Source organism: Propithecus coquereli, unplaced genomic scaffold, assembly GCF_000956105.1.
Source record: "Propithecus coquereli isolate 6110/MARCELLA unplaced genomic scaffold, Pcoq_1.0 Scaffold377, whole genome shotgun sequence".
Lineage (NCBI taxonomy): Eukaryota > Metazoa > Chordata > Mammalia > Primates > Indriidae > Propithecus > Propithecus coquereli.
The window spans coordinates 809,042-824,920 of record NW_012149474.1 but is presented as its reverse complement, the minus strand read 5'-3'; the positions used below and the strand labels follow the sequence as shown (position 1 = coordinate 824,920).

The following is a 15,879-nucleotide window of genomic DNA, read 5'->3' as shown; positions in this document are numbered from 1 at the left end:
CGGCAGCCCCGGCACATGACGGCAGCACACATACCTTCAGAGTTGGGTAGAAGACGACGTGCTTCCAGCCGCGGCTCCTGTGGGACAAGTGGGACTGCCTGTCATCCCTGGGTGTCTCGGCCCCACCCTGCTCCCAGCTGGGTCAGGGGCCTGGGCTCCTCCCACTGTCCTCCTATGCCACCTGCTGCCTGGCTGTGCTCAGGGGCAACAACTGAGCTTGTGGATCTGGGGACCTCAGCCCCCAGGCTGGCCCCTGTTCCCCTGCCTCCACCCTCATCCCAGGGCCTCGTCCCTACAGCTGGGCTGGGTCATCCACATCCCAACACTCACTTCTTGTACTCGAAGAAGTGCTCCGAGGCCTGGCTGTCCCACATGATCCGGGGCCTGTGGTCCTTCAGGACCTGGATGTACCTGGGGAAAGCAGGTGTGGGTGTGGGAGTCTGCTGCACCCCCGCCCCTCCGGAGGCTGTGGCTATCACAGAAGGGGCAAGGCTGTGCCTGGGGCAGCAGGTGGCGGGAGCCATTGTCCCCAGTGGTCCATGGATGCCAACGATGCCCTGTGCTCTGTGGGAGGGCTGGTGGGGTGGCCAAAGCCCCAGACTCTGCCGCACATGTGAACCCTGTATTCAAGGAAACACCAGCAAATACCTTTCCAAGAGCCTCCTTGGGGGAAGCCACCCACTGACTCTCCCTGACTCTCTGCTCTGCTGAACGATGCTCGCACCTGGGGCCACCTGACCCTGGGGGTGGTGCTCGCCCTTCGAAGTGGCTGCTGGACGTGGGCTCCTCACCATGCCCGGAGCTCTGGTACAAGGGTGGCCAGACTGACCTCAGGCGGCCCCAGCCTGGCCACAGGCCCTGTGCTGAGGGGCAGTGGCTCCTACTGGGGACAGCGCCTCCTACTGGGGACAGCAGCCCCGGGCACTGGTGCCTGGCCCCGTCCAGGGCCTGGGTCTCCCTTGGCCTCCTTCCCCCGCTGTTGAAAACGGCCATCCACACCCAGGGCTGCCACAGGCCCTTCCTGAGCACCAGAAGCCAGGGTTTGAGAGCCACCCCTCCCCCCACACAGAGGACAGGCTCAGTCCTGAGGTGCTGGGGTCAGGACTGGGGTTTCCAGAACTCGTGGAGTGCCCCAAGTGCATGCCACCATCTCCCACCGCACATTTGAGACTGGGGCTGGTGGTCCCAGGACCCTATGAGCCACAGCCCCCAGCAACACAAACAGATGGTTCTAGAAGAAGCTTCTTGTCTCTGTAGGCAGGAGTCTGTGCAGGGGGAGGGCTCCTCCTTCAGGCAGCTGACAGCTGGACACGAGCAGTAGCTGCCAACTGTGGACGGCGCCCACAGGGTACATGGGCCTACAGCCTGGGCTCCAAGGAGGAGAATGGGCAGGGCAGCTGCAGGGCCTGAGGGAAACTGGGCCGGGCAGGGCAGTGGGTTATCCAAGGAAGAAGCAGAGGCCGGCAGGGCTTTCTTCCCTGGGCTACTGACCTCAAGGTGTGGAAGGTCTCAGGCCCCACAGGGAAAGGCTGCTGTTGTCCTGAGCAGAGCGGAGGCCCCCCAATGCCTGGGGCCTCTCCCAGACTACAGCAGCTGTCACTGTCCAGCAGTGCACGAGAACGCTGGACCCTCAACCCTGGGGCAGCCCTGGCCTTGGGTGTGGGGAGGGGGCTGCTCCATAGGCATGGGGGCCTCCCAGACCCCACAAGACACCAGGACGAGCAGGACAGGAAGGGTGGGGCACAAACACCCCGAACTAAACAGCGCAGGTCACGGCAGCCTCCCCGACCCACGATGAGCTTCCTCCAGGTGCCTGTAATGAGACTGCACCAGAGGAAACTCCAGCCGCCCCAGGCCCAGGAAAGCACTGCTGGCCCCCAGGACATCCCAGTGGGCACTGCCCTCCCCAAGCTGGTCCGGGCTCCTCAATGCTGCTGCAAGCCACGCCAACAGAGCTCACAGACACAGACGGGCTGTGGTGGGCCTGCTGAGCGCAGGGGCCAGTGGTGAACTGGGAGCCCTGGGGAAGGGTGGCAGGGCACCCTTGCCTCAGGAACTTAATGTAGGACACGACAGCTGCCCTGCAGCCCTGGCTGACTCCTGAACCCCACACCCTGAGAGTCACCTGTGCCCACTGCAGGTGCAGCTGCAACCCTGTCAGACAACTCTGGTCATATAAATTACTGGACCATCCTTAATTAAAACACTACTCCAGATGTGGGTGTCATCTGTGGCTTTCAATCCAGAGTCTGCCGAATGCCTCTCCATGGGGAGAATCTGGGCAGATGCTGATGGCCTGGGGGGGGGGGGGGGAGGTTCCGGCCTCGCCACATACTCCTCCTCCTGGGGCCTCATGGCCACCCCTCAAAATCTGCTGTCCACTGGAGGGGTGAGGCTGGGGTCTCAGCCAGGGCCCCGAGAGCCCTGGATCCTCCCCCTTAGGAGGCGCAGGCCCGGAGAGTGAGGGGCGGGAAGGCACTATGCTGGGGGTGGCCAGGACAGGGCACCGACAAAGACCTCCGGCCTCTCCTGAGCACTGGCCTGGGGCACAAAAAGAAGGGACAGCCAGGTGCTCGGCGGGGCTGAGCCCGGCAGGAGGGTGCAGCCACCGAGCCGCGTGTGGGACAGCTATAGGCATGGCTTCAGGCACCCGGAGGGGCCACCCAGCCTGGACTCTCCTCTAGGGCAATGCGAGGGGCATGGCCAGCATGCAGGACAAGCCACCAGGCGAGCCAGGCTCCCCACAGGTGTAGCAAGGGCCACACAGGCCTTTGTGGGGAGCAGGCACCAGCCACAGCGAGTGGGGGACGGGCCAGGGGTCTGCCTAGGAGGAAAGAAGGGACACAGAGGGCAGAGGGCAGAGGGCAAAGGGCAAAGGAAAGACCAGAGGCTGGGGGTGGGAGAACCGTCGACACTGGCATCGTGGGAAGCCCGGAGGAAGAGAAATCAGCACACAGGAGACTAAGAAATGAGGACTATTTCCCTAAATTAAAAGTAAAGGCCTTGGCCACATGCTGTACGCTCTGCTTACGTGAAATGTCCCGAACAGGCAAACCCACAGACGGACAGCGATGAGGCCGGCAGGGGCTGGGGTGCAACCGCTAAGAGGGTATAGGGCTTCCTTCTGGGGTGACGGAAAAGTCCTCCCCCGGGAAAGCCGCACCCTGGTGGCCGCAACTTCTCCGCACTGCCTTCGAGACGTGGAATCGTTTCCTAATGACACAGGGTGGCTCAGTGCATGTGCGATCTTGTGATCACACCGAGACACGTCTGGAAGCCAGCACGGACAAGGCAGTCAAGGTGGGGGATGTGGCCATCCTACCGGTGCCACTGCACTGCCTGGGACAGGGCCTGGGGGCCTCTTGGGAGGAGGCTCTCACCATGGCACGAGGGCTGCACCTGGGTGCCACTGTCACGCCCTGTTCCTCGCATGTGGTCCCCTCGGCTCCCAGTTGCCCAGGAGAGTCTGCAAACCTTGTCCCCCAGATACCTGGAACATTCCAGACAAGCCGTCTTTTTCCACCCATTCCTCAGGAGCCTGGCTAAGCAGATCCCAGGGGAGAGGTGCCTGCTGGCCCAGCTCTGCGTGGGTAGCCGACGCCTGCCTCGCTCAAGGCCTCCGTGGGCTGGCTCCCTGCCACGCCACAGCACGGGTTCCGCAGGGCGCTTCTCCGTGGAGTGACGTAAGGGGGTTAGGGGAACACACCCCCGCCTCTGGCTCATAGAATTCATCCTGACCCGTCTTTCTGAGTTACGACTTGAGAGAGGCCTCCACCACGAGAGACAGACCTAAATACTCACACCCAGGGGAAGTGCAAGGGCAGAAGAAAGCTCAAAGTCCCAGTGAAGCCCCAGCCCTCTCAGCAGACTTCCAGGCACACGAGGATACCGGGCTGCGCAACAAGAGCAGGAGAACTGAAATCAGGACAGAAACACAACGTCCCACAGCAGGAAAGGAGAAGCTAGACAAACCACACCCGGGAAGGGACAGAAAGACCAAGACCAGGGATGTGGAGAGAGGGCCCAAAGGCCGCAGGCGGGGACAAGGCCACAGTGCCCTGTGATATCCGCAGTTCTTAGGGACAGTGCCTTCCACTTCTACGCTGTCCCAAGCTAAGACACCAGCCGAGGGGGCGCAGCCGGCAGGAGAGGACGCAACTGGAAGCCCCGACAAACCCAGAGCTCCCTGAGGGGAGGGGCCAGTGGTCTCCACTGAGGCTGAGCTAGGAGGCCAGGCAGCGGCCGGCAGAGGCTGTGCGGGCAGCTGGCCCACAAAATGGGTTTGGATGCTGGGTGTCTGTGGTGACGCGCCGCCTCTGGGGACAGACCCGGACCCCTTCCCGTGGCCAGAGCAATGGGGGGCTTCCTTGAGAGGGTCCTCCTGGCCTGTGTCTCGGACCACAAGCCTGGCCTCTTCGCAGAGCTGCCGGGGAGGCAGAGGGGCAGACGCAAGGACGGAAGATAGACGGCTGCGTCTCAGCAGCGCAGTGAGCGCGGCCCTGTCTGGCACGGGTGCTTCTGTGGTGGGAGGGGCTCAGTGGCCCACAGACGGCTGGGGGCATGTCGGGGCACTGCTGAGGCCTGCCCCTGCCCTTCCCTTTCTGGCATGCCTGACTGCCGGCACCCTCCCCGCAGCCACTGGTGCTCCTGTCTGCAAGGTGGTGACGGCTGGTGCTGACACCCATGTCTCTGTGCTTCCCTGACTCTCCTGCCTGAGCTGCTTCCTCAGCCCCCCTGGGTGGCTGAGTTTGGACCCTCCCTTCACGGACTGAGTGCCTGGCAGCACCATGCCCCTAGCCCACAAGCCTACAGCCACCGCACACCAGGTGCACCTGTGATCTGGAAGTCACTCTCCAATCACGTAACCACATCATCATTGCTGCCAGGAGGCCATACCGGGGTGCTGGGGTAAAGGTGGCTCTGTCTGTGTGGCTGGCGGCAGAAACACGCTGGCCTGAGGAAGCCAACCCTGAGAGGCACTGTGCGGTGTGTCATCAGAAAGGACATGCCGGCTTGGGAGGCACTCCCCGGTCACATTGGCCCAGGTGGGGGACCCGCCTTTGTCAGGCAGTTTCTGAAATTCTATCCCAAAGGACCCCCCATCCCAAATGCAGACGAGAGACATACTGGATTCATAGGTTCTGAGAAGATGTGATTTCTAGGAGCGAGTGCAGCTCGCACTTTCCTTTTTCTTGGTCCCTGCACAGAGACTGGCCGCTGCTGCCCGGCTCTCCGCCCTGTCGGGCCTCGTCCACCACCCCTCCTCCAGGGCAACTTCTACCCCTCAACCAGGCCTCACTGGAGACCACCTTTAGGCCAGCATGGGACCTCGACTCTGGCCGGGGAAACAGGACACAGGCCTAGGAGGTGGAGGACAGAGGGCGGGAGGAAGGGCCCAGCCGCACCACTGCCCATCACTCCACTCGGCTGCACAGGGACCTCCCTGCCCAGTGTGGCCTCAGCATAGACCCACTGTCCTGGCTGGGTGAGGCCCTGGTCACTGAGCACCACTGTCTCAGGGGCCAGTTCATGGGGACTTGGCCACTGCAAGCCACTAAGCACCCTTGCTCGAGCCCTCACATCCCTGGAGGACACTGCCGAGCCAGGGGTGCAGGGCTGGCTGGGGAGCTGCCCTCTTCACCCTCATCCCACCAGAGGTGCCACAGTCTGCCATTTGGGGACCCAATTGGTCGTGCCCCTGGGCTGGGCTGGCCCTCAGTGGGGTCTCTAGCAGGTTCCCCCAGGACAGGGGGAGGAGAGGCCCAGCAGGGCGGGGGTGCCTGTGGAGCAGCAGACCCCAGACATGCAGGAGAAAGGTGCTCGCCTGGCCCCAGCCCTGCCCATGGCCTTTGCTCTCTGCCTGGGGTGTGCTGAGGCCGGGGCAGAGCCTCTGGGCAGGAGGGAACATCCCAGTCCACCAGGGTCGAGGGCAGACTTTCTGCGTGGGGGCTTGGCAGCCACACAGACCCTTGGGTGTGTACCGAGACCTCCCCAGATCCACACGCATCCTGGGGGAGGAGGGAACGGGCCACTGTCTGGGCTGGACCTGGGCCTCTCCTGGGATGTTCCATGCTGCCCAAACTCCTCGGAAGATGGGGGAGTGACCCAGGCCACACCCTCCAGAGCTCCTACCATGGTCACAACTAATAGGTTCTGCAGACCAGGCCCCCACCGAGGTCCCTGGGGCAGGTACAGATGGCCAGCCCGGCTGACAGAAGCGGAACACAACATGCTGCTGGCCTGAGTCGCTGGCTAACCGCCCGTGCCCCATGGTCCTGGCTCTGCCTACCTCCAAGCAGATGGCAAGGCGGCTGGCCCCTGCATTGCCCGCGCAGGGCCTGGGCCCCGTGTTGGAGGCTGAGGTGGCGGCGTCAGGTACTCCTGGCAGAGGCTGCCTGGGCTCTATCACCAAGAGAGCACCATCATTCTGAAGGAACTGGAGGGAGCCCTGGGTGTCCCTGGGCCTCACGCCTGGCCGGCCCCTTCAGGAAGCGAGCGCTGACAGTGGCACTTGAGGCAGCTGGCCAGGGAGAGCTGCACTTCTGGGTTCTGGGCCCTGAACGTGTTCTTGCTGTTCCCTGAGAAGTGGGCCTCCCCTCTGTCATTGCCCCTGGTCTGGGGCTGCCCGCCGCGGCTGGCCCCACGGCAGAGAGCACGGTCCGCTCATCCCCTTGCTAACTCTCTCCTGGACCCTGGACCCTGGACCCACCTCCAGCAGGAGGATCCACTTCGGGGAGAGGGCTGCTGCCTGGTGTGGGGGAGGCCCCAGTGTGTGACCCAGGGTGCTCTGCTGAGTTGACCTGCTCTGCAAGCTGGGAGGACGGCCCAGGACAGGTCAGGCTGCAAGCAAACCAAGTCACTGGGAAGCACAGGGCCAGTGGGCACCCTGCCTGGAGGGGCCCCCACCCCATGCACAAGTCCACTAGGGGAGCTGGGGGCAGTCTGCGGGTGAGGACTGGTCCTGGGGGGAAGGAGGAGAGGCGTGGCTCTGGGAGGGCGTCAGACAGGGTGGGTCTGCCAGTGCCAAAGAACAGCCGCTATGGGTGCCAAGTGGCAAAAGCTCTCACTGTGTGCTTGGTGCCTCTATACCCACCACTCTGCTTGGCTCCCTGAGAGACTGCTGTCCCCACCCCAGTAAAGCCACCGGTGAGGACGCACAGACCCAACCCGCTGCACTGACAGCTGGAGTTAACGGCACCCAGCCCTCCCTGCAGCCCCACCTCGGGCAGCCGCAGAGCCCTGGGCCACGCGCGGAGCTGCAGCCGGACTGCCGCTTTGCTCATGAGCCCGACGAGAATTCGGCCGCACAGAGGTTCCAGACATAGGAGCATGTGAGAGAGAAATCCTGCTCCCAGGTACTCCCCTCAGGGCTCCAAAGCAGCCCCAAGGCTGGGGCCCAGGAGAGCAAAGCTGCGCCTGGCCAGTTGAGGGGGTGGCTTCTGGCTCTGCCCTGCGCTAGGGCTGCTGGTGGACACTGGTGAGACCCTCCTCCCACTCCTAGGTCCAGGCCTTCCTCCTCCTGGCAGAGGAGACGGACGGCTGGAGGGCCGCCTCCCTGAGCTGCCCTGCAGACGGTGAGGCTCTGGGGCAGATGCCAGAGGCTTCTCAGGTTTAAGCCACCTCCTGAAGCTCGAGGTAGGCAGACTGGCTCATCCTGCTCAGCAGGTGTCCCCCACCTGGGGTGTGGGATCCAGCAACGTCACAACTGAAACCCCCGCTCGCTGTCCCTCACCATGGAAATGGGAAGGCCAGGGCCCATAGGCACACACTGAGCCCCGGGCTCCCACGGAGGGGTCACGGGTGTGGAGGACACCTAGGTCCACTCTGTGGCTGTCGGAAGGTGTTGCCATGCTGCAAGAACGTGGGCAGGGTGAGGGCGGAGACCTGGGAGCGGGGGTTGGCTGAAGCCCTTTGGTGCCGCCTGGGGGCCGAGGGCGACTAAGTCTCGCATGGTGGGAAGGGGCCTGCCGCGCCATCCTATCAACTTTTACGCTTGAAGATTCTCACAGTAAACCACCTCCAAGAAAGAGAAGAGGAGGAAAACACCGAGCACTACTGAGTCGCGAGGCAATGGTGATGAGGGCTATGCGCTCTGGATTCATCCCCTCCTGCCACCCATCTGTCACTCAGTGCTGGAAGGTGACAGACCCAGGACAAAGGGATGGGGGCCCTCCACTCTGGGGAGGAAGCAACGTGGGCTGGAAGGCAACCAGTGTGGGCGGCAGGTGTCCTGTGGGGAGAGGCCCCGGCTGAGAGTACGGTGGGCGGTGTGTGCGGTGGAGTGCGTGTGGGGGTGGGAGCCGTCTAGCTGCTCCCCCTGGGCTGCAGGGTGGCTGCAACTAATAAGTGAGATTTCAGCCAGAAAGACTCGGTGCCAACAGCAGAAGGTGTGAGCAGAGAGTGAGGGGAGATGTGCGCTGACACGGACACCACTTTGGTCGCCGGAGCTTGGGAGGACGGCACAGGCACGAGGATAGACACACCTCCCGAGAGACCCGGGGACAATGAATCCCAGCTTCCAGGCTGGATGGGGAAGACCCCACAGGACACCCCCAAACCGGTAGCCTGTCCGACCCTGTGCACACTGGGGGCAGTGTGCACTTGGGCTGAACTCTGTGTCCAGAGTGGACGCTACCTGGCTGGGGCGTGGCCATGGGGGACAGGATGGATGGGAGGGGCTGAGGGTAAGGTCCTTGGGGTGGGCAGGGGCGGCTGGGCCCACAAAGGCGGCAGGTCCATGGGGCAGGGCCAGACTCACGGGGGCAGAGGCGGGCCAGGAGGGATGTTCCATGGGGCTGTGGCCTTGGCCTTGGCTGGCAGCTCCCCTCCCTACCTCAGACACTCAGGGGGAGGCAGGACTGCTGTCCACGCTTGGAGGGGACTCTGGCATCATCTGAGCCAGGAACCTACCCAGAAGGCACTGGCAGTCATCAGATACCAAACGTCCAGTGGCAGGGGAGCCTGTGTCTGTGATCCCTGCCCATCCCCCTCCGTCCCTCTAACTTCAGGGCCCAACGGCCAGGATGAAAGCGGTGGTGCCCTCCCTGCCACACGCCCTTGAGGTGGGAGCCACGGCCATGCTGCATCAGCACTCTCTCTGGCCGGCTGGACTGCTGCAAGGATGCACGTGAGAGCGAGTCTAGACAGCCAGTTATTTATTCCAGCCCCGTGAGAGTGGCCCTGCTGAGCCGGCATCTGTGCCACTGCGCCGACCAAGGTGAGGCCGGGTGGCATCGTTCGGCAGGGCGGGCAGGGCAGGAGCTACCAGCCATCCAGGCTGCGACCTGGGGGTGCGCACCCCAGGGTCCTGCAGGACCCAGCTCTCTCTATACACCTGCTCCCCTCGTGTGGGCCCGAGTCCAGGCTGGAGCCTGTGGGTGCCCACGGGGGGCGGGTTAGCAGGGAGACTGCTCAGCCAGGGTGAGGACTTGGAGGCAGCACCTTTCTTCCCTGGCTGAGGTGCACCCAGACCCCAACACTTGCAAAGCCAGGAAGCCTGAGGGCAGACTCTGTGTGTGCACGCGTGCACGCACACACACTCACGTACACGCCTTTGCAATTGGAACTCCTTGGCCCCCAAAGCCCCCAGTCCTTTCTCAGAACTATCAAGGGTGGGTGCTGACTGCTGTGTGGGATCTGAACTGGGCTTGGTGCGCACCGAGAGAGCAGCAGCTCTTCACCTCTCGGACGATGTTACGGGCTAAGCTGCGCCCCCTAAATTCTGCCATGGTTTGAATGTCCCCTCCAGAGCTCATGTTGAAACTTAATCCCCAGTGTGGCAGTGTTGAGAGGTGGGGCCTTCGGGATGTGACTGGGTCACGAGGGCTCTGCCTCAGGAGGGGATGAGCCCGTGTGCGGGTCAGGGGCCGCCACGGAGGGGAGCTGAGGGCAGCAGGACGGGCCGGCAGTGAGCACTCGTGGCCCAGCCGCCCGGGACTACTCGGACTCCCCCCAGCGAGACGCCTCCCACCCGGTGCAGCCTCTGGGCCTCGGATTCCTCAGCCCCTGCAACTGTAAGACATGGAAGTCTTTTCTTTAACGTTAATAAAGTACTCAGTTTCTGGTACTCTGCCAAAGCAACAGAAAACAGATTAACACAAAGACCAAACCCGCAGTAACTCAGAGTATGGCTGTATTTGGGAAAAAATGTCCTTAAAGAGGTGATTATGTTAAAATGAGGTCGTGAGGGTGGCCCGAATCCCATAGGATTGGTGTCTGCATAAGAAGAGGTGACTGGGACAGACACGCGTAGAAGGATGACTGTGTGAGGACACAGGGAGAAGGTGCCCTCCAGAGAGGCTGCGGAGGAACCAGCACTGCCGACTCCTGACCTCAGACTTCCGGCCTCCAGGAGCCCTCCTGTCCTGGCCGGGCGGCCCTGTGCCCTGTGCGTGCCGCACCCCCGCCCACCACGGCCATCGCAGACTGACACGGATGGTGACTCAAGGCCAACACCTCATCTGCCTTTCAAAGGCCTGACTGAGACAAGGCCTCCCGGCAGGCCTGGGTGGGCAGAGCCCACCGTGAGAGTGGAGTTAGGGCCGGGCACACGGGAGGACTGCTTCTTGCTGGGCACAGGGGGCACTGGGCGGAGTAACACTTCCTCTGTTATTGCTATTATCTCCAGTTCCTCTGCAGCTGGAGAAAGTGCCCTCCTGCTCCTGGCTGACCAACTAGCAGGTGCCTTGGCCAGGCTTCCTGAAGATGCCAGGGCCTAGTCTGGGAGCCCAAGCTCTGGATGTGCCTCCACCCAACACTGTGTCAGGGATGTGGGGAGTGGGGCACAGAGGGGACACCAGCCACGCTTCCAGAGCCTTTCTGGGACTCTCAGTGTCAGAGGATGGCTGTGGTGGGGCGGGCGTGCAGCACAGAGCAGCCCTGACCAGGACAGACAGGTGGGGGTGGGCAGGGTGGCCAGGCACTGGGTACCTCACTCTGCACTGCAGGGACACAGGGGTTAATGCCCGAGGGACTGATCTGCGCTCCATCTTGGCAGTGGACTGCCCCCAAGGAGCAGGGGACCTGAAGGAGCCGGGGCCTGGGTGGAGCCCTCACCCATGCATGGTGACACAGCCCTGTGGCTGACTTGTCACTAGCCCACTGGAGAACGGCAAGTGCTGGCCACCAAGGCCTGGGTGCTCCCCGGCCTGCCTGCTGCCCAAGCTACACCCAGGCCCTCCTCAGCCAGTGCCCTCCCTCCACCCCGTGGCAGAGTCACGCCTAGTTCAGTGACACAGCGCACCTAGCGCCAGGGGGCAGGAGAACAGCAGGCAGCCCAGGCCTGTGCTGGGCCCGAGGACCAGCCACGTGGACACAGAGGAGTGTGGACACGGAGGGGGAGAAAACCCCAGCAGGATCCCCCACTCCCTACCCTCAGCTTAGAGCACGGCCCCTGTGACATCCCACCACGAGGGGCCCAGTGGAGGGCAGCCAAGAGAGGGGTCTAAGGCCTTCTGAGCCCTCAGAGCAGGAGCAGCCAGGGCAACGGGGACGGCTGGTCCAACATATTCTTTTACTGACGGCCATGCCCCAGAACCGCGAGTCCAGCCCAGGGCAGACCAAGTTATCACTGCCCCTCCCAGGGCCAACCTGGGGGAGGCTCCGCTGTGGGGCCTGGTCTTCGCTGACATACGCGCACCACGCCCCTCTCAGAGGGCAGCCTGTGGGGGACCCGCAGAGGTTTGTAAGGACACCATCCTCCCGCCAAAGGACCGGGTTCTCCAGAAAAGTGAGCCATTAAAACTGTTTCCAAGTCACTGAACTGCACCCAGAACAGAGATCAAGATGGTCTAGAGGAGCGACTAATGCCCGGCACCCACCAAGGCAGGACGTGTGATGTCCAGCGTCCAGCCCAGAGCACCAGCCTCACAGAGGCAGCATGACGGGAGCCCAACGAGCAGAAAAATCAGCCTGTTAAAACCGACCCAGAACGGCCCACATGTGAGAACCAGCGACAAGGACATTAATCAGTTATCATACCCAGATCCCCTACATGTGAAAGTTTGGTAGAGACATGGAAGATATAAAGAGACCCAAAACAAATCCCAAGACGTGAGAATTGTGACATGTGGAATGAATCCACTTTCCCTCCCTCCCAGGTCCTTAAAAAAGAAAAAGGAAAAAGAATCCGAAAAGGTGAAATGTGTACCAGTGAACTGCCAGATAATTCAGCTGACCTCATACACACGTGTGTAGCCCGTGAGCCAGAGGACAGAGGGGAAACAGAAAAAATATTTGAAGGAACTGGCCAAAATTTTTCCAAACTTGATAAAAAGCATTAATATAAACGCAGATTGAAGAAGATCAATGAAGACCAAGCACAAGAAACATAAAGACACATCATGATCAAATTGCTCAAAACCAGCAATAAATAAACTCTTCAGAGCAGGGATGGGGCATAACATACACAGAGGAACAAAGGTAAGAATAACACACTTCTTCCTGCAAAAAACACAAGTGAGAAGGTGGTGAGGCAGCATCTTTAACGTACTGATGGAGGCTGGACGCGGTGGCTCACACCTGTGATCCCAGCACTCTGGGAGGCCAAGAAGGGAGGATGGCTTGAGCTCAGGAGTTTGAGACCAGCCTGAGCGAGAGTGAGACCCTGCTCTACTAAATATAGAAAAATTAGCCGGGTGTTGTGGTGTACACCTGTAGTCCCGGCTACTCGGGAGGCTAAGGCAGGAGCATCACTTGAGCCCAGGAGTTGGAGGCTACAGTGAGCTATGACGATGCCACTGCACTCCAGCCTGGGTGAAAAAGTGAGACCCTGTCTCAAAAAAACAAAAAAAAAAAAAAAGAAAAGAAAAAAAAAACAAAAAGAAAAAAAAAAAACCTCGCAATAACCCAAAATTCTATAGCCCCCAAAATATTTCCAGAAACAAAGTAAAATAAGGCTGAAAAGAAATCACACCAGCAGAACCACACAGCAAGAAACGTTATACAAAGCCCTTTGGCAGACGGAAGGACACCACGAGCAAGGAGCAGCACCCCACATGGCAGCCATGAGGAGGCCCCCGGCCCAGGCCCACGTGCTGCAGGTGGGGACAACAGGGGGGGAAATGCAAGCCCCAGCGCCACGCAGAGGTGGGGATGGATCTCCTAAACCCAGCAGCTGCGTCCACTTCTCACACACACACCGCCAAGACCAGTGAGTGACACAGCACCACAGCTGTGCCCTCTGCTAAAGCACTGGTGCCACACGGAGGGGTGACCCCATGTGGGGGCACTGACGTAGGGCCCAGGGCTCCCTAGACAGCCCACATCTCTGACCCTGCAGTCCATGAGGCTGAGGGGGCCCAGACCCTGCACTCCCCTGACCCTGGCCTCGACTCTTCTCCCCACACCCACACCCAGCCTTCATTGGTGACAACCTAAGCAGGGCAGCAGGAACCCTGAGCTCACCTGGCCCCGACGACGGGCTCTCGGGCGCCCTTGGAGGCCGAGTAGTCTACGCCATAGAAGTTAAGCCCCAGGAGGATTTTGCTCCGCCACTTGGACTTGGGGTCCAGGACCTGGACGCAGGCTCGAACCCAGGACAGTGGTGCGTTAGGGCCAGGCCTGCAGGGGAGGGAGTGGGTTTCAGTAGCAGGCAGGAAACCTGGCACCTGACCATCGTCCTCGGGGACGTCCACCACGGGCGCATCCTCTGTGCCGTGGGCGACACTTCTCAGGAGTTGGGAAGGACGAGAAACAACCGGTTATAACCGGCTGTCAGCGAGGTGGGCCGGGTCCCTAGCACCTCCCACTGGGACCCACAGGGCGCCCCACACTCAGGGCAAGGCACTCGTGTCCCCAGAGTGGCAGACGGGAGTCTGTGACACATAATCTTCCGGGGCTTTCCTGCTGCACACCTGCCTGTCTACTTTGCGCAGCCCTCCGGAAGCAGTGCAGCTCAGGCTGAGGCCCAAGGAGGAGTATGACTTCTCCCGTGCCCCCGGGGACGTGGCTCCACCCCAGGCAGGGGCCCTACCAAGGACTACCTACAGGGCACTGGCAGGCATATGCTGCCTGCTCCCACCCCGTAGATGCTGGCCCAGGGGAAGTAATTTTTTGCACTGAGCCACAGAGCCCACAGGAGGGCGTCTGCCTGGGAGGCCAGGGTAGAAGCCTGCAGCTCTTCAGAGCCCCAGCCAGGCCCTCCGGTGCCCACACTCACTGCTGTGCCGTGGAGTAGTCATAGGTCATGAGGCTGAAGCCGTCCAGCACGGGGGCCAGCTGCTCAAACTCCCTGTGTGTGAACATGCCTGTCTGGTCGGTCCTGCAACGACACAAGTGTGGCAACCTCAGGCTACCACACGTGGCCCTGACCCACTCCTCCCCAATTGCTCTAATCCAGCCGTCCGCTAAGCCCAGCAGGGGTCAGAGCAAGCTGGCTGTGGGGGCTCCCGGCCCACACTCCTCCTTCCCTCCCCTCTGGGAGGACCCTGGGTCACTTTTCCCTGGGATGGGGACAGGCTGCAGCTTGGTCGGGGCCACGTTCCAGGAGCAGGTGCTGCCTGATGCCCAGTGCCACAGGGGCCAGGGCTGGAGCTTGCCCTTCCATCAGCCCTGTGGCCCTGGGGGCAGCTGTGGCCTGGGCGCCCTGCTGCCTGGCCCAGGCTACTCTCCAGGGAGGGTAGCAGCAGCTATGTCCCTTCTCTGGGACACAGCACCTTAGAGGACATCACCACCTGCTCTACCTGAACTTGTTTGGCTCATGGCTGTGCCTGGCTGGCCAATGCCCCCTTGGGGACCAACATCAGTCCCAAGCTAGCTGGTGACTGCTCTTCCTCCTGCCCGCTTGGCGCGCACACCCGAGTTCTCCGAGCAGACAGGATGTTGACGTGTCATGTGGAGAGGACACCTGGGCAGGCACACGGCCTCAGGGAGACGCTGGATGGGGGAGTGAGGGGTGTCTCGGCTCGGGAAGTGATGACGAAATTCCACAGACCGGGTGGCTTATGAACAGGCATTCATTCCTCACGGTTCAGTGTGCAGTGCGGCCGCTTCCTGGCTCACAGCCTCCAAGGTCTGCACAGGGTGGAAGAGGCGAGGGGGCCCCCTGGGGCCTCTTTTATGAGGGTGCTAATCACGTTGGTGAGGTCCCAGCCTCATGACCTCGTTACCTCCCAAAGGCCTCACCTCTTAACACTATCACCTTAGGGGTCAGGGTTCAACATATGAGGTCTCGGGGACACAAGCATTCAGACCGTAGCAAGGGGTGAAGGGGACACGGTCACAGGGCCTGGAGGCCTCTGAGAGTGAGAGGCACAAAGGAGGAATGGTGGGGAGACCTGGGAAGGAGACCCCCGAGTGGCAAGAGCAGCATGAAGTGGCTGAGGATGGGCCCCTGCAGAGCCGGGACCACCCAGGGGCGAGAGATCCAGACCCCAGGAACGCCCCCTTCCAGAGGTCTGCACCGAAGCCCCCCAGGAAAGCACAGCCAGACTCTGTGCCCCGGCCCCCAAGCCCACTCTGTCCAAGGCCTACGTGGACCTCAGCAGAGATGGGAAGGATGAGCTCTGGGAGCCAGGGACGGTGCAGGGCTGTGAGGGGACCCCCTGCCCCCGCAAGGGGAGGGGCGCCTGCTGCATGAACACCACAAGGACGGATGCTTGTGTCCCCCCAAATTCTTATGCTGAGGCCCTAACCCCCCAGTGTGATGGTGTCTGGGCGTGGGGCTCTCGGGGGTGATTAGGGTTAGATAAGGTCATGACCACAGGCCCTCATGATGGGGTTCGTGTCCTTACAGGAAGAGACACAGGAGAGATCTCTGCCATGTGAAGGAGGGCACAGCGGAAAGGTACTCACTGCACCCAGGAAGGGCCTCACCAGACCTGCTGGCCCCTGACCGCAGACTTCCAGCCCCCAGACTGTGAGAAAATCAAAGCCGCTCAG

At 61.7% G+C, this 15,879-nt stretch overlaps 1 protein-coding gene across 1 annotated transcript in view; it reads right to left on the bottom strand.

The window, feature by feature from the left end:
- CHID1 (chitinase domain containing 1) overlaps positions 1-15,879 on the bottom strand; it is a 33,304-nt gene that overhangs the window by 4,213 nt on the left and 13,212 nt on the right. Inside the window, exons 8-11 of the mRNA XM_012651997.1 lie at positions 14,159-14,260; positions 13,405-13,560; positions 331-411; positions 35-77 (exon numbers count right to left, since the gene is read on the bottom strand). Of these exons, the coding sequence (XP_012507451.1) occupies positions 35-77; positions 331-411; positions 13,405-13,560; positions 14,159-14,260 (382 nt within the window). The remainder of the gene's footprint in view (positions 1-34; positions 78-330; positions 412-13,404; positions 13,561-14,158; positions 14,261-15,879) is intronic.